At 42.0% G+C, this 12,668-nt stretch overlaps 1 protein-coding gene across 1 annotated transcript in view; it reads left to right on the forward strand.

The window, feature by feature from the left end:
- The window catches only part of Dtd1 (D-aminoacyl-tRNA deacylase 1), a 160,436-nt gene that overhangs the window by 10,582 nt on the left and 137,186 nt on the right, over positions 1-12,668 (forward strand). Inside the window, 1 exon segment of the mRNA NM_001398981.1 lies at positions 6,829-7,064. Coding sequence (NP_001385910.1) covers positions 6,829-7,064 — 236 coding nt within the window.

Genomic DNA, 12,668 nt, shown 5'->3' on the forward strand with positions numbered 1-12,668 from the left:
TAGGTTATATCTGTTCTTGATGTTGAGGTATATTTCTTGTTTGTATCAGAAAGATGAATCCTATTTCCTAATCTAATCTGTTAGTCTATATCTTTTTTTATTGGACAATTAAGACCCTTGATGTTGAAAGTTTTATTTCTCAGATGTTTTTTTAAAAATTGAAAAAATTATTATTAAAAATTTTATTTTATTTGTATATATCTTTGTGTGAGAATGTCAGATCCCTTAGGAATAGTCACAGGCAGGTGTGAACTGCCATGTAGATGCTGGGAATTGAACCCATGTCCTCTGAATGAGTGCTCTTAAGTAGTGAACTATCTGTCCAGCCTCAATGTTGAGAATTTATTAATAAGTATTGTTTATCAGTTCCTGTTATTGTGGTGTGGAGGTCCCTCTCTTATTTACTGTTCTAGGATTATTATATTTGGTGTCCACTTGGTTGTAGTTATATTTCTCTTTAGACTAAAGTTTTGGTTCTAGTGCCTTCTGTAGAGCTGAAATTGATGGATAGAAATTGTTTAAATTTGTTTTTATCCTGAAATGTTTTTCTTGTTCCTTTGATTGTGACAGGTTTTCTGGGTATAATAGTCTGGGCTGGCACCTGTAGTCTCTTAGAGCTTGTAGAACATCTGTCCAGGACCTTCTGGCTGTTAGAGTTTCCATTGAAAAGTCAGGTATTGGGCTGGAGAGCTGGCTCAGCAGCTAAGAGCACTGACTGCTCTTCCAGAGGTCCTGAGTTCAATTCCCAGCAACTGCATGGTGGCTCACAGCCATTTGTAATGGGATCCGATGCCCTCTTCTGGTGTGTCTGAAGACAGCTATAGTGTGCTCATATATAATAAAATAAATCTTTTTAAAAAAATGTCAGGTATTATTCTAATAGGCCTGCCTTTATATGTGACTTTTTCCCTCCTTGCAGTTTTTAATATCCTTTCTTTGTTCTGTACATTTGGTGTTTTGCTTAATATGTGTCATGGGCAGTTTCTTTTCTGTTCCTGTCTATTTGGTTTTCTGTACATTTTTTGCATCTGGATAGACACCTCTTTCTTTAGATAGGGAAATTTTCTTCTAATATTAAAAGAAGTATTTTTTTGGGATTTGGGCCTGTGTTTCTTCTCTTTCCTCTATAAATAGGTATAGCATTAACAGTGCTTCAGATTTCCTGGATTTTTTTGCTTGGATTATTTTAAGATTTAACATTTTCTTTGTCCGAACTATTTATATCTTCTACCTTGTCTTCAAGATTTGAAATTCTTCTATAGCTTCTAACCTGCTGGTGAGACTTACCTCTGAGGCTTTTGTTTGACATGCCCAATCTTTCCTTTCCAGGTTTATTTCAGTTTGTGTTTTCTTTACTGATTTTGTTTCTTTGTTAAATTCTATTTTTATGTCTTGAATTTTTCATTAATAATAAATAAATAAATAATAAATTTCATCAACTGTTTCTTTAGATCTGTGCAGTCTTCACCAAGGCTTTATTCATAGCCTCCTTAAGGTCTCTGAACGTATTCATAATTGCTATTTTGAGGTAGGTCTTATGCCTCAGCTAAATGCTTTCCTCACAGCCCATTATAACAGGGTGCTGGGTTCTGGAAGAGGTACTACTGGCTTGGCTATTCAGATTTGTGTTTTGGGATCAAGACATCCAGAGTTGACATTTGAAGTGTTTCAGTTATAAATTGCCTGATGTGGGTACTGAACTCAGATTTTCTGGGAGAACAGTAAATACTCTTAACTGCTTGGCCATCTCTTCAGCCTCTAAATTATATTTTTACTTGGCTTATAAAATAATAGGCTTCTGTAAGGCTTTTTCATAGATCTTTAGTTTTTGTTAATTAACTTCCCATTCTCCTTCCCTACCCTCTTCAGTTAACCTTTAACTCCTGGTATTTTCATTCTTTCTTTCACATCAAATGTGTTCTATTTCTTGTCCCATTAAGATCTTTCCCCTGCCACCTCTCATGGGCCATTTCTAGCTTCCTGACCTCTACAGACACGATGGAATTTTATTCAGCTATTAAGAAACTGTACAGAAAATGGATGGAACTGGAAAATACTATACTAAGTGAGATAACCAAGGCCCAGAAATACAGATGTTGAATGTTGTCTCTAATATGTGAATACTAGTTTCAAGTTTGTAGATTTGTAGTTTTGATTGAGATTGTATTGACTCTGTAGATTGTTTTTGACAGGATGGCCATTTTAATAATATCACTCCTACTAATCTGTGAACCTAGGAGATCTTTTCACCATCTTCATGAATTCTTTCTTTAATGTTTTATGTTTCATCATGGAGGTATTCCATATACTTGGTATCTTAGTCAATGTTCTATTGCTGAGAAGAGATGCTATGACCAAGACATCTCTTAGGAATGAAAGCATTTAATTGGGGGGCTTATATACAGTTTCAAAGGTTTAGTCTGTTAATCATGGTGAGGAGTGTGGTTTCAGGGATGGTGCTGGATTAGTAGCTGAGAGCCACTCTTCATTTGCAGCAGGGGTAGAGGAGAGAGAGAGATAGAGATAGAGAGATAGAGAGATAGAGAGATAGAGAGATAGAGAGAGAGAGAGAGAGAGAGAGAGAGAGAGAGAGACAGACAGACAGACATACTGTGCCTGGCTTTTGAAACCTCAAAGTTCCCCTGCCCCCCACATCCTCTAATAAGGCTACACCTGCTAATCCTTCCATTCCTTTTCACTCCCTGGTGACTAAATATTTAAATATATGAGCATATAGAGTCCATTCTTATTCAAACTTCCACACTTGGATAAGGATATTCTAACATGTTTTTTTATCTATCTATCTATCTATCTATCTATCTATCTATCTATCTATCTATCTACCTACCTTTAAGGCTCTTATGAATGAGATCTTTTTTCTGATTTCTCAGTATGCTTGTACAGGAAGGCTGCTGATTTTCATATGCTAATTTTGTATCTTGTTACTTTGTTGAAAGTATCTATTAATTCTAAATGTTTTCTGGTGAAATATTTAAGGTCTCTTATGTACACAGTCATATCATCTGCAAGTAGACTGTTTGACATTGTAAGCCTTTTATTTCCTTTTCTTGTCTTTTATTTCCTTTTCTTGTCTTACTATTCTAGACAAGCCTTCCAGTACTGAACTGAATAGAAGTGGAGACAGAGACGGCTGACACCTTTGTCTTCCTCATGGTTTTAGTGGAAAGTTTTTCCTCACTTAATATAATGTTGACTATAGCCTTTATATTGAGGTATAGTTCTTAGTAACCTCAGGACCCTCCCCGCCCCCTCTGCCCCCTGCCCCCCCAGTTTTTCTGCAGCTCTGGCTGTCCTGGAACTCACTTTGTAGACCAGGCTGGCCTCAAACTCAGAGATTCACCTGTATCTGCCTCCCAAGTGCTGGGATTAAAGGCATGTGCAACATTGCCTGGCTTTTTATTTATTTATTTACTTTTGTATGTTTTGATTCTTTGTGATTCTCTTTCACATCATGCACCCCAATCCTATTCATTTCCCTGTCTCTTTGTATCTGCCTTCTGCCCGGCAACCTCCCTACCAAAAACCAGCCAACCAAACAACCAACCAACCAACCAAACAAAAATGAACAAAACAAAACAAAACCATGGAGTGGAAGCTGCAGCGTGTCACGGTGTGTCCCACAGCACACCCTTTTTCCTACTCATGTTTCCTTGAAATATTCAGTGCAATGAGCCATTGGTCTGGTTCAATACCCCTGGCTTCTGCTACACTATTAATGGTGGATCTGCACCAGGACTCCTCCTGGATATTCTGTTGTTGCCCTGTGTCATGGAGATCCTGCAGCTTTGGATTTTCAGGAGCTCCCACTTCACATACTTCAGCAGTTCATAGATGGGGTAGATGTTGGGTGGGCCAACTCAGAACCCTGGATCTGGTCCTGGGTCATAACTGAGTGGGTCAGGCCAATGACTCTCCTGCACTCCCACCCCAGGGCCAGCTCTCCAGCACTGCCCCAGCTAATTCCCTCAAGGCTGCAGCCAGCAAGGGGCAGGGCCAGCTGCCCTGCATTCATACCACCCTCCAGGCCCAGACCCTCCAGGCCTAGGCGAGGTGCAGGTTCTGCTCTCTGGAGCACTGCAGTCAGTGAGGGCAGGTTCAGCTATCCTGTTCTCATGACCCCAGGGCTCTTCCACCAGCCATAGGTGTTGAGGGGCAAAGGCATCTCTCTCATGCCCAGGCCACCTCTTGGCAGATTAAGTCAAAAGTCTTTTTAATCTAGCAAGATGACCATGTGGTTTCTGTTCTTGAGACCATTTATTGATTTTCATATATTGAGTATCCCTGCATGTCTGAAATAAAGCCAACTTGATCTTAATGATTTTGCCCCACCTACCTGTTTAGAGTTTGATTTGTTTTTCTTTCCCCAGAGCTTTGGGTATCCTTAAGTTATTTATTCCTTGCTTCTCAGCTTTAAGTGCAGGTGCTTAGAGCAATCAACACCCCTCTGGGCTGCTTTTAACCCACAGATTTTAGTGTGTTTTATTTTCATTTTCACTTGATTCTAGGAATGCTTTCTATTTCCTTCTTGGTTCCTTCAAGGACACACTCATTGATTAACAGTGTACTGTTTGATCTCCATGAGCCCGTGCTCTAGAGCCTTTCTTGTTATTGATGTTTAGCTTACTTCAATGTGATCAGGTAGGATACCAAGGCTTTTTGAAGTTTTCAGATTTTAACTGTATTTTTTGAGCCTTGGTTTGTTTCCTAATGTATGATCTATTTTAGAGAAAATTCCATGGGCTGCTAAGAAAAAAAATGTGTGTTTTGCAGTGCGTGGGTAGCATATTCTATAGAAGATGGCTGTCCATTTGAGCTAAGATGCTGTTTAGTCAGTTTTTTAATAATTTATTTATTTTTATGTGCATTGGTGTTTTGACTGCATGCATGGTTGTGTGAGGGTGTCAGATGCCCTGGAACTGGAGTTACAGACAGTTTCGAGCTTCCGTGTGGGTGCTAGCAATCAACCCAGGGTCCTCTGGAAGAGCAGCCAGTGCTCTTAACAGCTGAGCCATCTCTCCAGCCCCAAGCTTAGATATTTTTTGCTGTTGTTGAGATGGACTGTAGTTTGGTGAGAGTCGGGTATTGAAGTCACCTTGTTGTTATTTTTCATTCGATTGTTCTAGTTCCCGTATCTAATCTTCAATTACTCACATTCTATTCTCTCCTTGGGCCACTGGATTGCTGAGACTTTCCACAGCGTTCTTTATTTCCAGAGTTTCAGGCTGGCTTCTCTTCAGTATTTCTACCTCTCTGCTGCATCCCTTGCTCACGTCATCCATCACCTGCCTTGCGTAGCTGTTTGGTTTAGCTGCTTAGCATGCTCATCATCGTTACTTTGAGTTTGCTGTCTGAAACCTCATTTCACTTACTCACTAGATGCTGTTACTGCAGTGTTAGTAATTTTTAGAGAGTTATGTTGTCTTGCCGTTTTGTCTTTCTTGTTATTGTATTGAGATTTATGCATTTGTTGTTATTTCTTTGCTTTTAAACAAAACAGCTATATTCTTTTGGTTGAAGTACTTGCAGTGTTCAGGCGGGACATGGTTGGACATGGCAGAGTTGAGTGAGTTTAGGAAATAGTTTCTCAGTCTAGGCGTTCAGGATGCCTGGTCCACACTCTGCATCGTTCCATCAGTAGAGCAGTGTCTGTGAGAACGACCACAGCTGCTGGATATTACCACCGTGCTACTTGTACTAGCCAGTTAGCCAGTAAGCGTTGGAGGATAAATGACCAAGGACAGTAAAGAGTACCCTGGGGTTTAGGGAAGTAGAGTGGGTCAGGATAGGGCGAGTGTTAGACTGACTTTGAAATAAAAAAGAAATCAAGGGGCTGGAGAGATGGCTCAGTGGATAATAGCACTGACTGCTCTTCCAGAGGTCCTGAGTTCAATTCCCAGCAACCACATGGTGGCTCACGACCATCTGATGCCCTCTTCTGGCTGGTGTGTCTGAAGACAGCGACAGTGTACTCAGGTACATAAAATAAATAAATAAGTTAAAAGCGAGTAAGTAGCTAAGAGAGGGTAATTGGAGTGTTATTGGAGCCCACAGGTTCTAGCGACCATTAGAGCTGTAGAAAGTAACAATTAAGGAGAAGAAGAATAAGGATGAGAGAGAGAAGAGGCAGGGATCAGGGGGAAGGGAGTCCATGAGGTGAGGGTGGAAGACACTAAAGCCTGACTGAGCAGTGTAGAGACAGGCGAAGCCATCGTGAGCCGTGAGCGCAGGAGCGGAGAGCAGATTCTAGAAAGTAGAATAAGAGATGCTACAGTGAGTTGCTGGCACAGCTGTGTTGAGCTGGTGAAATTCTCAGACCCCTCTGGCTATATGGCAGGGAGTAGGATCAGGGAGGGATAAAGGGGAGTGCTGTTGTCTGTAGTTTGTGTGTTCCATGGTTATAGGGTATGTGTGTGCCGTGCATGTACACGGACGCTTGTGTGTTTGTATCATCTCAATTCCTGGGCCACACCCCACTTTGGCCTCCTCTGAGCCTGAAGGCCCAGAGTGTGTGAGTACCTCCCTTGCAGCTCCTACTGGTTTCTTATGGGTTTGGTGGCTGTAATCTTAAGTTCACTGATGATGCTATGGATTAGAGGACTATCAAAAAGGAATCGCAGAACAGCCCTTTTGAGCAGGGCTGGTATGACCAAGAAGGTAAGGAAGTGAGGCATAGCTCACTAACGTGCCCATGCCACAGCCTCTGTGAGTGCTGGAGCCATCTGTATGTCTGCCTTTGCAAATATGGTGTGTGTTAGGTGGGAGCCTCGTGATTCTTCAGTTAGCTCTTACTGCTCTCTTTCCCCACAGGGTTCGAAAGATTTTAAATCTGCGTGTGTTTGAGGACGAGAGTGGGAAGCACTGGTCCAAGAGCGTGATGGATAAGGAGTATGAGGTGCTGTGCGTCAGCCAGTTCACTCTCCAGTGTGTCCTCAAGGGAAACAAGCCCGACTTCCACCTGGCCATGCCCACAGAGCAGGCGGAGAGCTTCTACAACAGCTTCCTGGAGCAGCTTCGCAAGAGCTACAGACCAGAGCTCATCAGAGGTAGGCGGGGGCGCAGGCAGCTCAGTGGAGGATACCTAATAAACTGTGTGAGACCCAGGGCTCACACTGAAAAAGGACAAGAGAGCAAGCAGGGTCCTGGGTTCAGTGTTCCAGCACAGACGGTACTCTATCTTCAATAAAAAGAAAAAGTGATATTAATTATAAAATGTTTTTAAAGGTTTGTTTTAAAATGATATGTGAATGTCTGTGGGTCTGTGTAGGTATGCGCATGTGTGCACAGTGTCAGAAGTGCACCAGATCCCTTGAAGCAGGAGTTACAGACAGTTGCGAGTTGCCTAACATGGATGCTGGGAACTCCTCTCCTTTGCAAGAGCAGCACTGAGTTCTCTCTAGTCCTGTAGATATATTGTAGATATTTTTTTTATTTGGTTTAATATATGCAAAATATTATGATATTAGGAAGGTAATCAGTACAAAATATTTTGAGGTAGGATCTATCTATCTATATACATACACATACATACATATATATATATGTATATATATATATATATATATATATATATATATATATATATACACACACACACATATTTAAATCTCCCTGTTTGAGGACACAAGTGAGAAATACTGGTCCAAGAGCATAACAGATAAGCAATACATGATGGATAAGGTTCTGTGTGAGCCAGTTCACCCTCCAGTGTGACCTCAAAGGGAACATATATAGATTTTACATGTGTGTGTGTCCATGCACATGTGTGTAAAAAGGCCTTTTTTTTTTTTTTTTTTTTTTTTTGGAGCTGAGGACCGAACCCAGGGCCTTGCGCTTGCTAGGCAAGTGCTCTACCACTGAGCTAAATCCCCAACCCCCCCCCCCCTTTTTTTTTTTTTTTTTAAATAATGTCAGGATTCAGAGGCTGGAGAGATGGAGAGAGGTAGCCCAGTGGGTGAGAATGCCTGCCTGACACGAGAGTAGGAAGATCTGAGCTTTGGTCTCAGCATCCACATAAAAAGGTGAATGTGGTCATAATACAGTCAGTGTAGGGTCTTGATAGTGTGTTCATTTTCTCTGCCAGTAAAAGAATTAAAAGGCAGGAAAATCTGAAGTGCAACAGATCACAGCAGAGAAACCTTAAACGCCACGGACAGAATCAGCACTTGAAGAAAGCTATTGGGGGTGAGGAAACACTCACATTCAGCAGACACACAGAAAAAAAGACCCTTTGCTTCGGGAAGCCAAAACACCTGGGGTAGTGGTGGTATTAAAGTCTCTGAGGAATTTCCTCTTCTAATTTAGGGTTGGTCAGTTGAAGAAAGCTAGGACACTTGATTGGCCCAGAACTGCTGTGTGTCATGTCCTGTGTGGGTCTTGAACTTGTCCCACCAGTCCATCAGTGAGGGCTGCTGGTGGTAGTCAGAAGCCTTCAAGCCTTTGTTTTAATAGACCAGGCTTTTGTCTCAGATTTGAGGGTGAGGAAGAAGCTGGCCGTCTCTCCTGAGTGCTGAGCCTTCTCTCCAGCCCTAGACCTTTATTTCTTAACATGTCTGTGGCTGTGCTTCTTTTAATTCTCTTCCTTATAAATGTGTCTGTTTGCCATGAAGAAACATATGTGGCATCTTTCTGCTATAAAATAAATACTAGCCTTTGCTTGGGTTTTGATAGAGGAACATAGTTGTGCCTCTTCTGGAAATGGCCTCATTTAGAACTCCGTTCGTGAGTCGGCTCATGGTAGACATCTCTCGGGATCTCTGACCTAGCTTTGGTGTAAGCATACTTCTTCATAGAGTGAGCGATTAAGTCAGGTTCTCCGAGCAGTTGCTTCTTTGCAGAGCCAAGGATTGAGAACTGACAGCGTCATTGTCCCTGTTGTTAGATGTTCATGCAGTCATTCCATTTCCAGGAGATCTCTGATGTATTTCAGGGGACACACTCAATGGGGGAGCAGTGACTCTACCTATGAAACGCTTGACTGAAGGCAACACAGCTTTCATCCGAGTCCTTAGACAGGAGGGCTTCACATATTATTAGATGCTTTTAGTTTGGAAGTGGTTTGTATTTTATCCAGAACATTATATGAAGGGCCTGAAGTAGTGTGCTGTAAACACTATCATTCTATAATGAGTCAGAATTTAAACTCAGGGGATATGATCTGTCTAATTACTTTAATGAAACACGATGTGAATTTTTAACCAAAAACTGTAGAGTTTTCACCGAAAACTACCTCTGTAACTTTTGGACTTTTGGAAGGGCGATGGTTTTGTGAACAGAGCTGCACTCTCTTCTGGCCTTAGCCCTTCTCCGGCGTTCGGGGAGCAGAGTGCATGCACCGTGCTTTCCATGCTTATTACCTCCGATTAATTTTTGAGAAATTGGCTTCCAGCTCATGGGAAGCCTTTGAGCTGAAGAGATGTGGGGATGCAGTGGAACTACTGAATAAACACTCTGTGTTAGCGCTTCTCAGGGCCACTTTAGCAACTTTAGAGTGGAAAGTATTGTAAAAATATAAAAAATAAAAAAGTAAGGAAGTCTTTTATCCCCCACTAGGTCTGGCACCTCAGTGCCCCATGTTATCTGCTGGATATCTTTTTTTTTTTTAATCTTTATTAACTTGAGTATTTCTTTCTTTCTTTTTTTTTTTTTTTTTTTTTTGGTTCTTTTTTTCGGAGCTGGGGACTGAACCCAGGGCCTTGCGCTTCATAGGCAAGCGCTCTACCACTGAGCTAAATCCCCAGCCCCAACTTGAGTAGCTCTTATTTACATTTTGAATGTTATTCCCTTTCCCGGTTTCCGGGCCAACATCCCCCTAATCCCTCCCCATCCCCTTCAATATGGGTGTTCCCCTCCACCATCCTTCCCCCATTACCGCCCCCCCAAACAATCACATTCACTGGGGGTTCAGTCTTAGCAGGACCCAGGGCTTCCCCTTCCACTGGTGCTCTTACTAGGGTATTCATTGCTACCTATGAATGAGGTCAGAGTCCAGGGTCAGTCCATGTATAGTCTTTAGGTAGTGGCTTAGTCCCTGGAAGCTCTGGTTGCTTGGCATTGTTGTTCATATGGGGTCTTGAGCCCCTTCAAGCTCTTCCAGTCCTTTCTCTGATTCCTTCAATGGGGGTCCCGTTCTCAGTTCAGTGGTTTGCTGCTGGCATGCGCCTATGTATTTGCTGTATTCTGGCTGTGTCTCTCAGGAGCGATCTACATCCGGTTCCTGTCGGCCTGCACTTCTTTGCTTCATCCATCTTATCTAGTTTGGTGGCTGTATATGTATGGGCCACATGTGGGGCAGGCTCTGAGTGGGTGTTCCTTCTGCCTCTGTTTTAAACTTTGCCTCCCTATTCCCTGCCAAGGGTATTCTTGTTCCCCTTTTAAAGAAGGAGTGAAGCATTTGCATTTTGGTCATCCCTCTTGAGTTTCATGTGTTCTGTTCATCTAGGGCAATTCAAGCATTTGGACTAATAGCCACTTATCAATGAGTGCATACATACCATGTGTGTTTTTCTGTGATTGGGTTACCTCACTCAGGATGATATTTTCCAGTTCCATCCATTTGCCTATGAATTTCATAAAGTCATTGTTTTTGATAGCTGAGTAATATTCCATTGTGTAGATGTACCACATTTTCTGTATCCATTCCTCTGTTGAAGGGCATCTGGGTTCTTTCCAGCTTCTGGCTATTATAAATAAGGCTGCTATGAACATAGTGGAGCACGTGTCTTTTTTATATGTTGGGGCATCATTTGGGTATATGCCCAAGAGAGGTATAGCTGGGTCCTCAGGCAGTTCAATGTCCAATTTTCTGAGGAACTTCCAGACTGATTTCCAGAATGGTTGTACCAGTCTGCAATCCCACCAACAATGGAGGAGTGTTCCTCTTTCTCCACATCCTCACCAGCATTTGCTGTCACCTGAGTTTTTGATCTTAGCCATTCTCACTTGTGTGAGGTGAAATCTCAGGGTTGTTTTGATTTGCATTTCCCTTATGACTAAAGATGTTGAACATTTCTTTAGGTGTTTCTCAGCCATTCGGCATTCTTCAGCTGTGAATTCTTTGTTTAGCTCTGAACCCTATTTTTTTTTTTTTTTTTTTTTTTTTTTTTTGGTTCTTTTTTTCGGAGCTGGGGACCGAACCCAGGGCCTTGCGCTTCCTAGGTAAGCGCTCTACCACTGAGCTAAATCCCCAGCCCCAAATTTTTTAATAGGGTTATTTGTCTCCCTGCGGTCTAACTTCTTGAGTTCTTTGTATATTTTGGATATAAGGCCTCTATTTGTTGTAGGATTGGTAAAGATCTTTTCCCAATCTGTTGGTTGCCGTTTTGTCCTAACCACAGTGTCCTTTGCCTTACAGAAGCTTTGCAGTTTTATGAGATCCCAGTTGTCGATTTCTTGATCTTAGAGCATAAGCCATTGGTGTTTTGTTCAAGAAATTTTTTCCAGTGCCCATGTGTTCCAGATGCTTCCCTAGTTTTTCTTCTATTAGTTTGAGTGTATCTGGTTTGATGTGGAGGTCCTTGATCCACTTGGACTTAAGCTTTGTACAGGGTGATAAGCATGGATCGATCTGCATTCTTCTACATGTTGACTTCCAGTTGAACCAGCACCATTTGCTGAAAATGCTATCTTTTTTCCATTGGATGGTTTTGGCTCCTTTGTCAAAAATCAAGTGACCATAGGTGTGTGGGTTCATTTCTGGGTCTTCAATTCTATTCCATTGGTCTATCTGTCTGTCTCTGTACCAATACCATGCAGTTTTTATCACTATTGCTCTGTAATACTGCTTGAGTTCAGGGATAGTGATTCCTCCTGAAGTCCTTTTATTGTTGAGGATAGTTTTAGCTATCCTGGGTTTTTTGTTATTCCAGATGAATTTGCAAATTGTTTTGTCTAACTCTCTGAGGAATTGGATTGGTATTTTGATGGGGATTGCATTGAATCTGTAGATCGCTTTTGGCACACCACAACAGGAAAGTAGTTCATCTAGCTTCAACATTTCTTAAGCTTCTCCTTTTATGGTTGAATATTATTTATTCCCAACCAGTGTCCATTGAATCCCATACATTTTCTTGACAGTTGGTAGCCCTTCCCACTCAGACCAGATTCAGTCTGTTGTCTTACTTCCCATTGTTTGTGATCTTTTGGTGACGTGTCCTCAAGCTCTTTTCCTAGATCTACATAGAACAGGACCCCCCACCCCCATGCTGGCAAGCTAGTTACATTACTACTTTACTATTGTCAGTACATAGCATGCCAAAACAGATCTCTTATTAGGGGCTTCGGATCTTCTAGGGCCCTGTGCGGAATAAGCACTTCCCATTGATTATATGCTTGTATTTCCTCAATGACTGTATCAGATAGGCAAGATATTACCTTCATTTTACAGATGAGGAAGCAGAGGTATATCAGGGTAGTGAACCTCCATCCCTAGAGGCTGATGTCACCGATGTGATCAGTTCACTGTGAAATGCACACCTGGCCTCTCTGGCCCTCTCTCCTATCCTTCTGCCTTCATCAGGTCTATGGGGACCTTCCTGCCCTCTGTGCTGTGCTCAGGGAATTCAACGAAGGGTTTTGAACTCCATGAAGGGTTTGTAAGAGAGCAATATGCCTGGTTTGTCCTTAACTGACAGTGGTGTTTACCCAGGGTT

Source organism: Rattus norvegicus, chromosome 3 (genome assembly GCF_021556685.1).
Source record: "Rattus norvegicus strain SHRSP/BbbUtx chromosome 3, alternate assembly SHRSP_T2T, whole genome shotgun sequence".
NCBI lineage: Eukaryota > Metazoa > Chordata > Mammalia > Rodentia > Muridae > Rattus > Rattus norvegicus.